The 16,141-nt window shown below is 42.8% G+C and overlaps 1 protein-coding gene across 1 annotated transcript in view; it reads left to right on the top strand.

Annotated features, from left to right (window-relative positions):
• Positions 1-1,186: 1,186 nt before the first annotated feature.
• TUBGCP3 (tubulin gamma complex component 3) overlaps positions 1,187-16,141 on the top strand; it is a 94,900-nt gene continuing 79,945 nt past the window's right edge. The window contains exons 1-2 of the mRNA XM_079778615.1: positions 1,187-1,472; positions 14,260-14,367. Of these exons, the coding sequence (XP_079634741.1) occupies positions 1,397-1,472; positions 14,260-14,367 (184 nt within the window). The 5' untranslated portion in view covers positions 1,187-1,396. The remainder of the gene's footprint in view (positions 1,473-14,259; positions 14,368-16,141) is intronic.

Here is a 16,141-nt window from a genome sequence, read left to right on the forward strand (position 1 = left end):
CTGCTCAGCCAGAAGGCGGGCTCACGGCTGGTGAGCACAGTGGCAGCAGCAGGGAGCGGGCCTAAGCCATCAGTCAGACATCCCATGAAGGCTCCCAGACTGCCAGAGGATGCAGGGCAGGCTGAGGACCCCGCCTCCCCCGAAATTTGGAGTGCACGAATTTCGTTTTAGTTTTAGTCAATCAATCAGAACATCTTTACAATAACTTGAGTTGGGTACTGATAAACTCCCACATCTTCTGAAGGCTGAGGCTTGGAACTAGAACAGCTCTTCCACTACACCTCAAAAGGCCCCCTTTAAAGTACCATCTGACATCGCTGAGTTCCAGCAGGATGCCTCAGGAGGGGTGGTCCTGTTTGTAAGATTGGGCATTCTCCTCTCACCCTGGAAAGTGAGATGTAGATATTTTTTTCCTACTCAGCTCACTTAGTTGTTGAAAGGTGATTTTTTTTTTATATAGTTCAGGTCATCTAGAGATTTAAGTTCTTTTTATCTTAATCCCCAAATCCCTGGAAAGAAATTTAGGTTGGTCCAAAGTGGGATAATGTATTGTAGCTTCCAGGATCCCACACCTTGATCAGTTAATGTGTGTATTGCGTCATTTGTTCTGAATTAGGCAGTTCTCAGTACCTGTGGGTTTTCTCCCACTCACGTTTAAGGGTCTAGAATTGTCTTTAAAATGACTTGCAATTGCCTGTTTATCCTTTTCTCTTTGGGCCTTTCCTTTCTCTTCATCTGACTGCCTCCAATGACTATAGTTACTTGGGATTAGGAGAGTGAGGAATGGGGATAGGGAATGGTAAGAAACCACACACTGCTCTTGTGAAACGCTGGATAATGTCAGTGCCCAACCAAATGTTAAAATTATAAGATCCTGTATATCTTTAAACAGACTTCTTACACCAAACGTGTGACTCAAAACAATGACTTTTTTTTTTTTTTTAAATTATGGACTATAAAAGCGCTACTGGGCACCAACCAGTTTCACAGCAAGTCAGTGACCGCACTTTTGGGGTCTGAGCACCTGGAGCAACCCGTGCAGGGAGCAGCTGGGGCGGTTGGTACCGGAACTTTGCGGGCCAGGCGGCGGTGGTCGGAGGAACGCGCGGCGACAGCGCGGGGAACCTTTAGCCAGCGCACGGGCGGCCCCGCGCGCCCGGAAGAAGTGGGGCATTGTGGGAAGCGCCCGCAGTTTCGGCGGGTTCCGTTAAAATGGCGCCCTTGTCGCCGGCGGTTCCCGCGGGGCCTTAGGTTTTTGGGGACACCGGGAGCCTGTGGGGCACGTGGCGGGCACAGGCTGCGGGGCACGGCGGGGCCTCCTGGGCGCGCCGGCCTCGAGGCTGGCGGGCTCGGGCCGGCGGCTCCGCGGGGCCCCCGTGGGCAGTCTCCGGCGAGGATGGCGACCCCCGACCAGAAGTCGCCGAACGTCTTGCTGCAGAACCTGTGCTGCCGGATTCTGGGCAAGAGCGAAGGTAGCGGGGCTGGGCCGGGCGGCTCGGGGTCCGAGGCGGGTCTTGGAGGCCGCTCCCTGCGAGTGCAGTTCGGCGGCATCCAAGGGGCTGGCGGGGCCATGGCAGGGCGGCCGTAGGCTCCACAGGCCGGCAGTAGCGGAGCCGCGAGGGGCGCGGCCGGCCGGTGCTGCCGCCTCCCGGCAGAGGGAGGGGAGATCCGAGGGCCGGGGTCCCCCGGGGCAGAGGGAAGGAGGGCAGGGCCTGGCGTGGCCTGAGTCACCGCTTCCCTCGCGCTCTGATTCCGAGAGTGAAGCCTGGGAAGACGTCAGCTCGCGAACCGCGTCCACCTTCTCTAAAGTCCCAGGCCGGGGCAGGGCGCTTCCGCGACTATTTGGGTGGCAGAGCGGTGGGCTGGTCCCAGTCACGCATCTGTGACCGCGCGGAGTGCCGCCGCGGAGGGGATGTCAGGTGGGGGTGGCCACGTCAGTTTCCCCTTCCCTTAGGAAAGTCTAGCAGATAATGCGTGTGATGCGAAGTGGGTGCTTACGACCTTTACCTGCCATGTTTTTCGATAAAGGGCTGAGGGTTGGATTTAATATAAAGCTATTTCTGGAGAGTTCATATAGCGAACGAAGACTGTACAGTATGTAAAGCCATTCTGTGGTCGTGGTACTGTTAAAAAAAAAAAGGCACTGTATGTCGTTTCTTGATATATATATATTTTTTTTTTTGGCGGGAGGGAGTGGGGATGCACCATGAAGGAATTTTCTGGGTAATCGTAGCAACTGGGTTACTTATTCCTTAAGCACCATAATGTGGAAAAGAAATCGTGCAGTGTTTGCGAGACGACTTTAAGCAAAATTACGTTTAAAATAGTGGGACAGTATTTTGACCTTTCATGATTTATGGCAGTGTACATACTTTATTTGATGTTCTGTGATCATGTTATGGGCAAAAGATGACTTTCTTTGGTCAGTCTGTTAAATGGCACTGACTTCACATATATCTTGCTACTTATGTGAAGTTTCACTCAGTCAAGAAATCTTCGGGCATCCCAACCCCCAGGCACTCTGCTAGGTGCTGGTGAGGCAGAGCTACACAGACAAGTCTTTCCTCTTGCACGCTAGTGGAGACCTGGTAAAGTACTAGGTAAATGTATAATGTTAAGCAGTGTAAGTGCTGTGATAAAACTAAAGTAGTGCAAAGGGATGTTGAGGGAAAGCCTCTGAGGAGATAATTAAACACAGACCTGAATGGAGTGAGGGTGGGCCCTGTGAACATCTGGGGAGGGTTCTGGGTAGAGGGTGCAGTGGCCGTGTGATGGGTGTGAATGTGTGGTGTGGTCTTCTGTGTGTCCTCTGAGTTACCTATCTGACTTGAGCTAAGATTGTTGGTTATGACTCACTCACTTTAACACCAGTGTTTGCATTATACCGGTGGATCTTAAATTGTTCTCCAAGGATAAACCACACATTCGTGTTGTCACAGCTGGACTTAGGAGGCACTCACAAGGTAGCATGATGTTTCTGAATTTTAAAAGAAGTTAAATTTGAGCCTTCTTTTGGTTGACTTAGTTTCTTCTCTTCAAGGAGGTTGAAACACTTTATCTTTAGCAGAGTGCTGCATCTCCATTTAGAATTGTGTCTTAAGAATAAATAGGCTTTCTAAGATATTCTGAGGGGATCCTCTCTGAATAAAATATAAAATCCATTCAAGATGATGCTCTGGACAGCTAGGGTTGTTGATCATTATATTTATAACTAGAGGCCTGGTGCACGAAATTTGTGCACGGGGGGAGGGGATGTCCCTCAGCCCAGCCTGCACCCTATCCAATCTGAGACCCCTCGAGGGATGCCTGACTGCCCGTTTAGGCCCGATCCCACCGGGCAGTCGGACATCCCTCTCACAATCCAGGACTGCTGGCTCCCAACTGCTCGCCTGCCTGCCTTTCTGATTGCCCCTAACCGCTTCTGCCTGCCAGCCTGATCACCCCCTAACCACTCCCCTGCCAGCCTGATTAATGCCTAAATGCTCCCCTGCCAGCCTGTTTGTCCCTAACTGCCCTCCCCTTCAGGCCTGGTCACCCATAACTGCCCTCCCCTGCAAGCCTGGTCCCCCACAATTGCTCTCCCCTGCAGGCCTGGGTCCCCCACAACTGCCCTTCCCTGCAGGCCTGGTCACCCCAACTTCCCTCCTCTGCCAGCCTGGTCACCCCTAACTGCCCTCCCCTGCAGGCTTGATCGCCCCCAACTGCCCTCCCTTGCAGGCCTGGTCCCTCCCAACTGCCCTCCCCTGCTGGCCTGATCGCCCACAACTGCCCTCCCTTGCAGGCCTGGTCCCTCCCAACTGCCCTCCCCTGCTGGCCATCTTGTGGTGGCCATCTTGTGTCCACATGGGGGCAGGATCTTTGACCACATGGGGGCAGCCACCTGTGTGTTGGAGTGATGGTCAATCTGCATATTACTCTTTTATTAGATAGGATAGAGGCCTGGTGCATGGGTGGGGGCCAGCTGGTTTGCCCTGAAGGATGTCTCAGATCAGGGTGGGGGTTCCCTTGGGGCATGGGGCGGCCTGGGCGAGGGGCCTGTGGTGGTTTGCAGGCTGGCCACGCCCCCCGGTGACCCAAGCAGAGGCCCTGGTATCTGGGGTTTATTTATCTTCTACAATTGAAACTTTGTAGCCTGGAGCGGAGCCAAGTCTTCTGCTTGCTCCGTGGTGACAGCCATTTCTGTTGGGATTTATGTATCTTCTATAATTGAAACTTTGTAGCCTGGAGTGGAGGCCTAGGCCCGCCAGGGCTGCAGAAGCTTGGCTTCCTCCATCGCTGGGGGCAACCCTAGCCTCCTGCTCTTCCAGCTCTGTGACTGCTGCCATTTCTGTTTGGATCTATAATTGAAACTTTGTAGCATTGAGTGGAGGCCTAGGCTGGCAAGGGTAGGTGGAAAGCTTGGCTTCCTCCATTGCCTGGGAAACCCAAGCCTCCCTCCTGCTCTTTGTGGCCGCAGCCATCTTGGTTGGGTTTATTTGCATATTTGCTCCTGATTGGCTGGTGGGCGTGGCTTGTGGGTATAGTGGAGGTATGGTCAATTTGCATATTACTCTTTTATTAGATAGGATTCCAAATACTGCTATTAATAAAGAATTTACAAGTATTTAATAGCTTGCCTTGTCCTATTTTAATTTGTCCTACCTTAGCAAAGGAGCAATATTAATTGCTGCCTTTATAATTTTGACATTAACATTTTTTCTTTTCATTAATGTGTATTTTATCTGCTAACTAAGTAGAATATTGGATTAATTTCTTCATTTTTTAATGACGTTACAATTTGCCTTATGCTTTTGTAATATATTGCTTTTTTAATACTATGAAATTGGGGCATAATAGACACTTGTTACTTTTAATGTGAATTTTATGAGTCAATTTTTTGTATAGATAATTACAACTTTTTTTTACAGTTGGTTTCAAGAGATTCAGAAACAAAGCACCTACCTTAAATAGTGCTTGACATTTTTATAAAGTTGTATAACCATTATTTCCTACCTTTTCCAGCTTATAATAGCTGTCACTTTGTTTGAAACACATTTTGCCAACCAGTGATAGGAAAATTCTCTCTCCACATCCCTGCCCCTTCCCCAGAGCACATTTAACTCATTATATCTTTGGAAACAATTTGCTTGATGTTATAGTGTTTCAACTCTGTCAGAGGCAATACTCCTTTTCATACTTTGTAATTCTCATTCTAGCTGGGAGAAAAAGGAGAAATAAAGGAATTATTAAGTATTTCAACATAAATGGCCTCTCTGGTACTTGTCACACAGTGTATCCTTGAATTCACTGGTGTCCAGTTCTTCAAGAAATGTTTTCAGAGGCTTGACAGGAGTATTACCTGTTTCCCTTCCCAGGCTCCTGATAATCACCCACCCCTCACACATTCCAAGAGCAGAATGGAGGTGAAACTATAATACATTCCTTTGTTACTTTGTGGTCAAAACATTGAATACTTTAATTTTTAGCTTGGATTAAGCCAGATCATCAAAGTCTCCTCATTTGGAGCTCTTGTTGAAATGACTTCGGCTTTTATGGTTTGGATTTTAGAATCCAATGGCATTGGCCTCCTTTGAGGAACAGTGTACCAAGTAGCTCTGTGAATCCTAATATTGTGTCCTTTTCACCGGTTTCTTTCGCTTTTCACAAGGCAGGCTCTACCTCTCTTAAAATTCACTTCCTTAGAGAGGCCTCCCCAACCAACCTATTTCATGAAGTCTTCCCTGTAATTTGCCACCATGGTGTCCTGCTTATTTCCTTAGTAGCTCTTATCACAATCTAATTACCTTCTGTATTTTTTGCCTCCTCTCCTCCCCCACCCCCCTTTTTTGGTATTCTCATTAAGGCTGCCTTGTTGACCACTATTTCTCTTCTATTCTTGGGGCCTGTGGTGTTTGGCATATTGTAGGTGCTTAGAAATTATTCATTGAATTACAGATTGAGTTTAGTTATACTTAAAAGCTGAACAATATTTTGGTAGTATGAAACTAGAAATTTGTAGTTGACATTGTTTGATATTTCACACTTTAATCTCTGATGGTAGGTTCACTAAACAAAGAACAATCGCCTCTGCTAATTTTTTTAATAGTCTGGATTTTGTGTGTCTACTTTTGAAACACAGGATAGATAAATTTGGTTTAAGAAATAGCAGGTGGATTTTTCATATATTTTCTAATCAGCAGGAAAGAGAGACTGGAAATTTGGTTGGCAGGCAGGTAGGGAAATTGAAGTGTGGCTGAAGAGGTGGACATGAAATAATATGCATACCAAAGGTGTAGAGGAAATGTAGAGACCAAGGAAGAGGAGAGAATTTCTGTTATTGAGGAGTTTTGAATTTTTGGTAAAAGAAAATTCATAGGTTTATGAAACTTTTGGAGTGAGGATTTTTATTTTATACTAGAGGCCTGGTGCACGAATTCATGCACCACTGGGGTCCCTTGGTCTCACCTGCGGGATCGGGCCAAAACCAGCTCTCTGACATCCCCTGAGGCATCCCGGATTGCTAGAGGGCACAGGCCAGGCCGAGGGACCCCACCAGTGCATGAGCGGGGCTGGGAAGGGATGTGAGAGGTTGGCCAGCTGGGGAGGGACCATGGGAGGGCTCCAGGGCATGTCTGGCCTCTTGCTCAGTCCCGATGGGTCGGACCCCAGCAGCAAGCTAACCTACTGGTCGGAGCGTCTGTCCCCTAGTGGTCAGTGCACATCATAGTGACTGGTCGACTGGTCCACTGCCCCCTGGTGGTCAGTGCACGTCATAGTGAGCGGTTGAGAGGCCTTGGCATATCATTAGCATATTATACTTTGATTGGCTGAACAGCCGACCAGATGATTGGACACTTAGCATATTAGGCTTTTATTATATAGGATAGGATACTTGAGTATGTTGTTAATGGACTATATTTTTGTAGAACTCAGGGCCATGTTAATTTAAAAATATTTTTAACTAGAATAATTATACAAGCAGCCCTTTTAAATGAGCCATTTTCAATGACACTTTTAATATTTATAAAATTAATATATACTCAGTGTAGAAGCATATACTCAGTATGGAAAGTATAAGAAAGAAAATAAAAACTACCCCTAATCCTATGACTCCACAAAAGCATTTTAGATTATTTCTTTTTGCTCCCCCCCATGTATGCATTCACCAAGTACATATTGGACACAGTCTGTTGATACAGTGGTGTTTAAGAAAGATTCTGTGTGTATGTGTGCATTCTTGTGTGCGATTGTGTCTGCTGGAGCTAGGAAGGCATTTTGAGAAGGTGACATTTAAATAGAGAACCAAATTAAGCAATGGAATAAATCCTGGGAAGATGTAGAACAGTGTGTCAAGGTTCTGAGCTGGAAGTGAATGTGGTGTGCTCAAGGAATGACAAGACCACAAAGTGTGGCATGGCTGGGAGAGGCAGGAGATGATATTGGTGAAGTAGCAAGGGGCCAGATTATGTAGGCCAAGCATGTCAAACTCACATATTTTTGCAGCCCAGCCAATATAATGGTATGTAAGAAACATTTATTTTTATCTTTTTAAAAATCTATTTCATTGATTTTTTACAGAGAGGAAGGGAGAGGGATAGAGTGGTAGAAACATTGATGAGAGAGAAACATCGATCAGCTGCCTCCTGCACACCTCCTACTGGGGATGTGCCCGCAAAAAAGGTACATGCCCTTGACCGGAATCGAACCTGGGACCTTTCAGTCCGCAGGCTGATGCTCTATCCACTGAGCCAAACTGGTTAGGGCTGTAAGAAACATTTTAATAAAAATTGCATGACTTAATTTTTACAGTATCCTGTTATACATAATAATAACGAACTACAATGTTCACTAATGACTGATTATTATAATCGTGTTGCATTCATTTCCATTATGTGCCTTATGCGCTGGCGCACCATTTCTCTCCACTAATACTAGCAGCGAATATTTCAGCAGCCGCTTGCCACGTCATTATTCTTGGACTGACTTGTTTGGTGTGCACAACAGGAAATATTTTGCTTTCGGAGAACAAGAAAAATAGGTTTATTTGTGTTACGCTTATTAATTTGTGCAGTTATTCAGTGTCTGGTAAGTTAATGTTCAAGAAAAATAATAATTTTTATTAAAATGTTCTGTTATTTTATGTTAATGATTACTTATTTATTTCAGCCCTTTGTATTCAGCATGTCTCTATCGGAATAAACCTACGTTTCTACGAAAATTGAAGCTTTTGCTTTTTTGTGGCCTGCATGAATGTAAACCTTGTTTATTTGGCCCGTGTTAGCCTTTGAGTTTGACATGTTTGATGTAGGCTGTCCTCAGGAGTTTGGATTGTATTATAAGTGTGAAGGGAGGGTTTGAGTAGAAGTATGATAGTATTGACTAATTATGTCTTAAAAAGATTACTCTGTTATGTGGATAATTTACTCTAAGAGGGGGTAAATGTAGAATCAGCTACTTAGGAGACTTACTGCAGTTGGAAAGTAGCTATGGAATGATCGTATTTGGGATATACTTTTAGAAGTAAAGTCAAGAGGATTTACTGATATGAATAATTGTTTAAGAGTGTGAAATGTCTTTATTTTCTTTTTCTCCCTAATCCACATGCTCTTGAACTATCAATCAGATATATAAATTTTGGTTTGACATTGTCTTCCTCTGTCCACTCTGAAGGTATTCCTTCATTATTGATGAGAAGTCTGATGTTAATCTGATTCTTACTGCTTTGCAGTTATATCTGGCATCTTTTAGGATTTTCTTTTTATCTTTTATATTATGAAATTTTGCTATATATAAATTTTGCTATTCTGAAATTTTGTCTAAGTTTGGGATTTAAAAGTTTATCTGGATTAATACTTGGTGATCCATCAATTTGAGGACTGTCTAATTATGGGAAATTTTGCTATGAATTCTTTTTCATGAATTCTAACTGTTGTCTTTTGTTGTGTTTGATTTACCAGCTTGCATTTAATTTCCCTTTAGTAACCTCATTCTGTTATCAGCCTATTTTTAACTTTGTATTAGTTTTTTAAAAAAATATTTTTATTGATTTCAGAGAGGAAGGGAGAGGGAGAGAGAGATAGAAACATCAGTGATGAAAGAGAATCATTGATTGGCTGCCTCCTGCACGCCCCACACTGGGATCAAGTCCACAACCTGGGCATATGCCCTAACCGGGAATCGAACCAGTGACCTCTTGGTTCCTGGGTCGACGCTCAACCGCTGAGCTGTATTAGTTTTTTAAAAACTTTACAATTATTTCCTCTGTACTGCCACTTTGCTTCTGGCAGCCACTATCTGTTCTGTCCCGGTATTTTGCTTTTTTCAGAGTATCATGTAAATGCAGTCATATAGTATGCAATCTTTTGAGATTGGCTTTTTTTCACTTAGCCTATTTGATATTCATTCATGGTGTTGTGTGTATCAGTAGTTCATTCCTTTTCATTGCAGAGTGGTGTTTCATTGTATGAATGTACTAGAGTTTATTTATTCATTCAATCATTGAAGGACATTTGGATTGCTTCCAGCTTTTGGCAGTTGTGAATAATGCTGCTATAAACATATATGTACAGATTTGTATGTCACCATAAGTTTTTATTTCTAAACTAGAAGCCCGGTGCACGAAATTCGTGCACGGCAGGGGGTTGTCCCTCAGCCCAGCCTGTGCCCTCTCCAATCTGGGACTCCTGGAGGGATGTCCGACTGCCCGTTTAGGCCTGATCCTGGTGGGATCGGCCCTAAACGGGCAGTCGGACATCCCTCTCACAATCCAGGACCACTGGCTCCCAACTGCTTGCCTGCCTGCCTTCCTGATTGCCCCTAACCGCTTCTGCCTGCCAGCCTGATCACCCCCTAACCACTCTGCTGCCAGCCTGGTTGATGCTTAACTGCTCCCCTGCCAGCCTGTTTGCCCCCAACTTCCCTCCTCTGCCAGCCTGGTCACCCCTAACTGCCCTCTCCTGCAGGGTTGATCACCTCCAACTGCCCTCCCTTGCAAGCCTGGTCCCTCACAACTGCCCTCCCTTGCAGGCTGGGTGCCTCCCAACTGCCCTCTCCTGCTGGCCATCTTGTAGTGGCCATCTTGTGTCCACATGGGGGCAGGATCTTTGACCACATGGGGGCAGCTATATTGTGTGTTGCAGTGATGATCAATCTGTATATTACTCTTTTATTAGATAGGATAGAGGCCTGGTGCACAGGTGGGGGCCAGCTTGTTTGCCCTGAAGGGTGTCACAGATAAGGGTGGGGGTTCCCTTGGGGTGTGGGGCGGCCTGAGCGAGGGGCCTGTGGTGGTTTGCAGGCCAGCCATGCCCCCTGGCAACCCAAGGGGAGGCCCTGGTATCTGGAATTTATTTTCCTTCTACAATTGAAACTTTGTAGCCTGGGGCGGCAGCCATTTCTGGGGCAGTTAATTCACCTTCTACAATTGAAACTTTGTAGCCTTAAGCGGGTGAGCCCGGCCAGGGTGTGCGGAAAGCTTTGCTTCCCCTGTTGCCGCCGGCAACCCTGGCCTGCTCTCTCAAGCTCCATTCTGCCGCCATTTGTTTGAATTTGTTTACCTTCTATAATTGAAACTTTGTAGCTTGAGTGGAGGCTTAGGCCTGCAACGGCTATGGAAAGCTTGGCTTCCTCTGTTACCTGGGAAACCTTGCTCTCTGTGGCTGTAGCCATCTTGGATTGGGGTTAATTTGCATACTCGCCCTGATTGGCTGGTGGGCGTGGCTTGGCTGGTGGACGTGGCTTATGTAGCGGAGTGATGGTTAATTTGCATATTACCATTTTATTAGAGAGGATACCTACAAGTGTGATCGTCAGGTCCTATAGTCTGTGTATGTTTAACTTTGAAAGAAACTGCCAAACTGTTTCAGAGTGGCTGTACAGTTTTATTTCAGTGTAATAGAGCTTCAGGGGCTCTGCATGAATCCTCACCAGCACTGGGTGGTAGTAGAATTTTTTGCTTCAGCCATTATAATAGGTGAGTAATGGTATCTCACTTTATTTTTAATTTGTATTTCCTTAATGAATAATGACATTGAGTATCCTTCCATGTATTTCTTTGCCACTTATCTTCTTGGTTAATTGTCTGTTCAAAACTTTTGTGTGTGTCTTACTGGATTTTTCCTCCTTACTGAGTTTTCAGAGTTCCTTATGTATATCTGGATTCAATTCCTTTGTTGGATATATATTTTCTTTTTTCCTTGGTATTTTCATCTCTTATCAGTGTCCTTTGCAGAGCAAAAGTTTTAAATTTCAGATGAAGTCCAATTTATCAAAATTTTAATGGATCACAGTTTTGGTGTCTTATGTAAGACTCTTTGTCTGACAAAGTCGCAAAGATTTCTTTCATTCCCCCTTCCCACACCCCCTCCCTAAGAGTGTTGTAGTCTTAATGTTTTACATTTACTATCATCTGAGTTTATTTTGTATATGTGTGTGTTATAGGATGAGATTCTTTTTTGAGTTTACCAAAGAAAGCATTTTTGTTTTTTAACATTTATGTAGTTTTTACCTTTTAGACTAAAGGTTTTTAAATCGGAGCTTTAAAAATATTGATACCTTGGCTCCACTCCAGACCAATAAAATCATGATTTGTGAAAAATGGGTTTTAGAATCAGTATATTTTTAATGAACTTTTAATTTTAGAACTTCAGATTTACAGAAAAATTGCAACAATAATAAAGAGTTCCCATATACCTCACAACCTTTTCCCCCATTATAAACATCTTACATTAGTATGGTATAATTGTTATAATAATGATCTATTTATATTAACTTTATACTTTACTTATATTTCCTCAATTATTACATAATGTCCCTTTACTATCCTAGGGTTCCATTCAGGGTGTTATATTACCTTTAGATTTTATGTCTCATTGGGCTCCTGTGGCTCTGACAGTTTCTCAGACATTAACAATTTTTTTTATGACCTTGACAGTTTTGAAGATTGAAAGTCAAATATTTTGTATAATGTCTCAATTGGGATTTGTCTGATGTTTTTCTCGTGATTAGACTGGGTTTATGTGTGTTTGGGAGGAAGATCCCAGAGGTAAAGTGCCCTTCTCATCGTATTGTATCTGGAGTACACACTATCAAGGCGGCTCATTGCCATGGATCTTGATCACTTGGTTGAGGTGGTATTTTTCAGGTTACTCTACTGCGCGACACTCCCCTTTTTATACTCTACTCTTGGGAAGGAAGCTACTGTGCAGCCAATAATTAAGGAGGGGGTGTTAATGTTTTATATACCTCCATGAGGGGCTAGTATGTACAAAAATTTTTTAGCCTTTATTTTAAAATTTATGTGGTATCAGTGGTAACATCCTTCTTTCATTCCTAAGTTTGTTTCTTTTCTTATTTTTCTTGGTTACCAATTTATGTTTCTCAATTCTATTAATTATTTTTTGTTTCACTGATTTTTTTCATATTTTTGTTTTAAATTTTATTGATTTTTTGCTCTTATTTTTATTATTTCCTGATGCTTACTTTAAACTTAATTTGCTTTTCTTTTTTTAGACTTTATTGTATAAGTTTATATTATTGATTTGAGACCCATCTTCCATTTTAATAAAAGCATTGTATATTATAAAGTTTCCTCTAAACACTGCTTTAGCTGTATCCCACACATTTTAATGTGTTGTATTTTCATTCACTTCATGATATTTTTCAATTTCCCTTGAGACTTTCTCTGGCCAATGTATGAAGTAGTAGTGGATTAATTGACTTCCAAATATTTGAGGATTTTTTAGATAACATTCTGTTACAGATTTTTAAGTTAATTCTATTATTGATAGAGAACATATTTTGGATAGTTTCAGTTATTTTACATTTAATACGGCTTATTTTGTGACCCCCCTCCCCCCCAAATGTAGTTTGCCTTGAGGAGTGTTCCATGTGCATATGAAGAGAATGACCTTGACCTTTGTTGATGGATGGAGTTTTCTGTAACTTAGATATAGTTGGGTGTTGTTGTTGAAGTCTATATGCTGGCTCACTCTCCCATCACTTATTTTTCTGACTACCAAGAACGGCACTTCTCACAGTGGAGTATGTGGGCTGGGGTTTAAGTTTTGTTACTGGTTTTTGTTTGGTGTAGGATTTGGCAGCACACTGCAGGGCGGTTTAGTGGGAAGGTGGAGCTGGGTGTAGGGATTTTCACTCCCAATGTGGAGGTGGGGTGGGGAGGGGGCTGGATCCTTAATGTTTAGTCCTCTACTTTTACTTCATATTCTTTGCTCTCTTGGTATTCCATCCAGACCCTGTTTGGTTTGCTTGGGTAGGGCAATCAGCAGTTGTCTGGTTGTGTGGAATGGGGTAGAGGATCCAGGAGTCAGTTTTCTATCCAGACTTTCAGCCAGTCCTCCTTCTACCCTACTTCATCTACATCTTCTGAGGTACTGAGTTCCCTTTCTGGAGCCTCCCTGGGCTTCTTTGTTTCTTGGCCTTTGTCTCCCCTAACCCCCTTACCCCAGCAGGCATGGAGCTTCAGGTCTCACTGTCCTCCTGAATCAGTTCCCACCAACCCATTTGCTTTCCAGCTTCTCACATTTTGTTGACTTCTCTTTTGTGTTGTTTCTGCCTTGTTTTCTTTGCCCTTATTGATTTAAGACTTAAATAACACAAACAAACTTTAACCCTGGCTTGTGTCTCTCGGTTGGAGCATTGTCCTGTGCACACGAAAGGTTGTTGGTTCAATTCGTGGATTAGGGCACATACCTAGGTTTTGGGTTCAGTCCCTGGTAGGGGCGCATATTGTGACTTTTCCTGTTCCTTTTAAAAAAAATGATTATCAGTTCAATTTGTTTTCTATCTCTTAGAATTATTTCAGATTATCTGGCCTGCTGCTGTCTCCCTTTCTTATTTTATAGAACTGTTATTTAGTTTATTTATTCATTTTGTTTTGATTTTTTAAAAGCTTTTCCACCCTCTCATTTTAAAATCTTGGGAAGGTGGAAGGTAAGTACATGTGCCCAGTCCACTGTCTTGAACTGGAAGCTTCAGGTGATCAAAGTGATTGGCATGCAACAGACCAAAGAATTTCTGAGGGAAGGGGGTGGGAAGATTAACTAAAGAATTTATATGCATTATGCATAACCATGGACAGACAGTAGTGCAGTGAAGACCTGGAGAGGGGTCGGGAGTGTGGTGGAGGGGAACAATGGGGGGGAAAAAGGATACATCTGTAATACTTCCAACAACAAAGATAAATTTTTAAAAATTAAAAAAAACCCTTCAAGACAAAAAAGGTGATTGGCAATAATTTGCATTCTTTTATTTACCTTTCAGCTGATGTAGCTCAACAGTTCCAGTATGCTGTGCGAGTTATTGGAAGCAACTTTGCCCCAACTGTTGAAAGAGATGAATTTCTAGTTGCTGAAAAAATAAAGAAAGAACGTACGTATTCTTCCTAAATGTTTCATGTGTTGGATTCGTAAACTTGTCAAACCTTAACACACACACACACACACACACATACATACACACACACATACATACACACACACACACACACACACACACACACACACACGGTGGGGCAAAAGTGGGTTTACAGTTGTTGGTATGGAAAATAATACATTAATAAAAAATAATACAATAATAAACTCACAACTGATAACCTACTTTGCCCCACCCTGTATGTAGTTCCTAAGGCACTATTATCTATTTATCCATATGTTTCTATGTATGTATGTGTGTATGTGTGTGTGTGTATATATATATATATATATATATATATATATATGTGTGTGTGTGTGTGTGTGTGTATGTATGTTAAAAATAAAGACAATTCTGTCTTTTTTAGAACATAGTGCAAGAGGATTGTTTAAATACTATTATAACAACATAATTTGGTTTAAGAGTGTGAGGAGATAAAAGGATTTAATATAACTTCCTGCTATCTTGTGATTTGCAGTATTTAATGTAATGTACCTTTTGACCAGATAACATAGAACAGTATCTTGGCAATAAACAGCTCTTAGTGAGTCAAATATTGCTTCTATTAATTGTCAATATTCAAACTTATAGTACTTTAGAATTTATTATGTGAACATTTTAATTCTGAGGTGATACTGAAAGCTTTCTTGAACGTTGTTACCTTAGAGAAAAAAGCTTTCCATTTATTAGCAGTTGGTTACTAATGCATTCTTTGTAAGGTGGGGCTCTGCTCTCTCTCTGTACCATGGAGTATCTAAAGGAGGGAGGCTTTGAGAATTGGGACCCATTATTGAAAATTGCTCTTGTCCGGGCTGGAGAGTTGTTTTTCTCTGGTAGCCAGTTCCCCACTCCTCAGTTTTCTGGGCAGTCTGAGTCCAGCTCCAGTTGCTTGAAAAGCAGCTACCTTGAAAGTCAGTGGTTTTCCTACTGGGGCCTTGCTGTTAAACTGCCCAAATGAAAAGGGCTTTGGCCTTATTTCTAAGTGTGCTGGCAAACAGGTAATGACATCTTCTAGGAGATCTGTTCTTGGCACAGTTTCCCACCTTAGCTGTTGCATTATTAACTGTATTTGGCCAGTGATCTGTGTGGATGTCCTTTTTCAGAACTGTGTAACTGAGCTGGATAGTGAGGTAGCAGGTGGTAGAGTTGAGGCTGGGGCATGTGAGTAACTGGATCTGGCCATGTTTAGAGGTTGATGAGCAATGCAAGTCTGAAATGATGATTCTGCTAATGTGAGTCACTTAGTGTGTATGTCTTATTTAAGGTAGAGGGTTAAAAATGCAGTATTTATCCTGCTATTAACTTATAAGAACTTATTTTCCTTTCTTATTATAAAGCTGATATATAATAACACTGTATTCTTTTCTTAAACCCTGATGATTATTACATTCTAGATTATTTTTACATTTTAGGTTATTTTATATTTTATTTTACTTTATTTATTTTTTGAAAATTAATAAATTTATTAATAAAACATATGGATAAATAGTGCCTTTACAGAGAGGAAGGGAGAGGGATAGAGAGTTAGAAACATCGATGAGAGAGAAACATCAGTCAGCTGCTTCCTGCACACCCCCTACTGGGGATGTGCCCGCAACCAAGGTATATGCCCTTGACCGGAATCGAACCTGGGACCCTTCAGTTTACAGGCCGACACTCTATCCATTGAGCCAAACCAGTTAGGGCAGGTTATTTTGTATTTTAGATTATTAGTGAGAACTCCATCTATTTA

The sequence above is a fragment of the Cnephaeus nilssonii genome, assembly GCF_951640355.1.
Source record: "Cnephaeus nilssonii genome assembly, chromosome: 8".
In the NCBI taxonomy this organism is placed as follows: Eukaryota; Metazoa; Chordata; class Mammalia; order Chiroptera; family Vespertilionidae; genus Cnephaeus; species Cnephaeus nilssonii.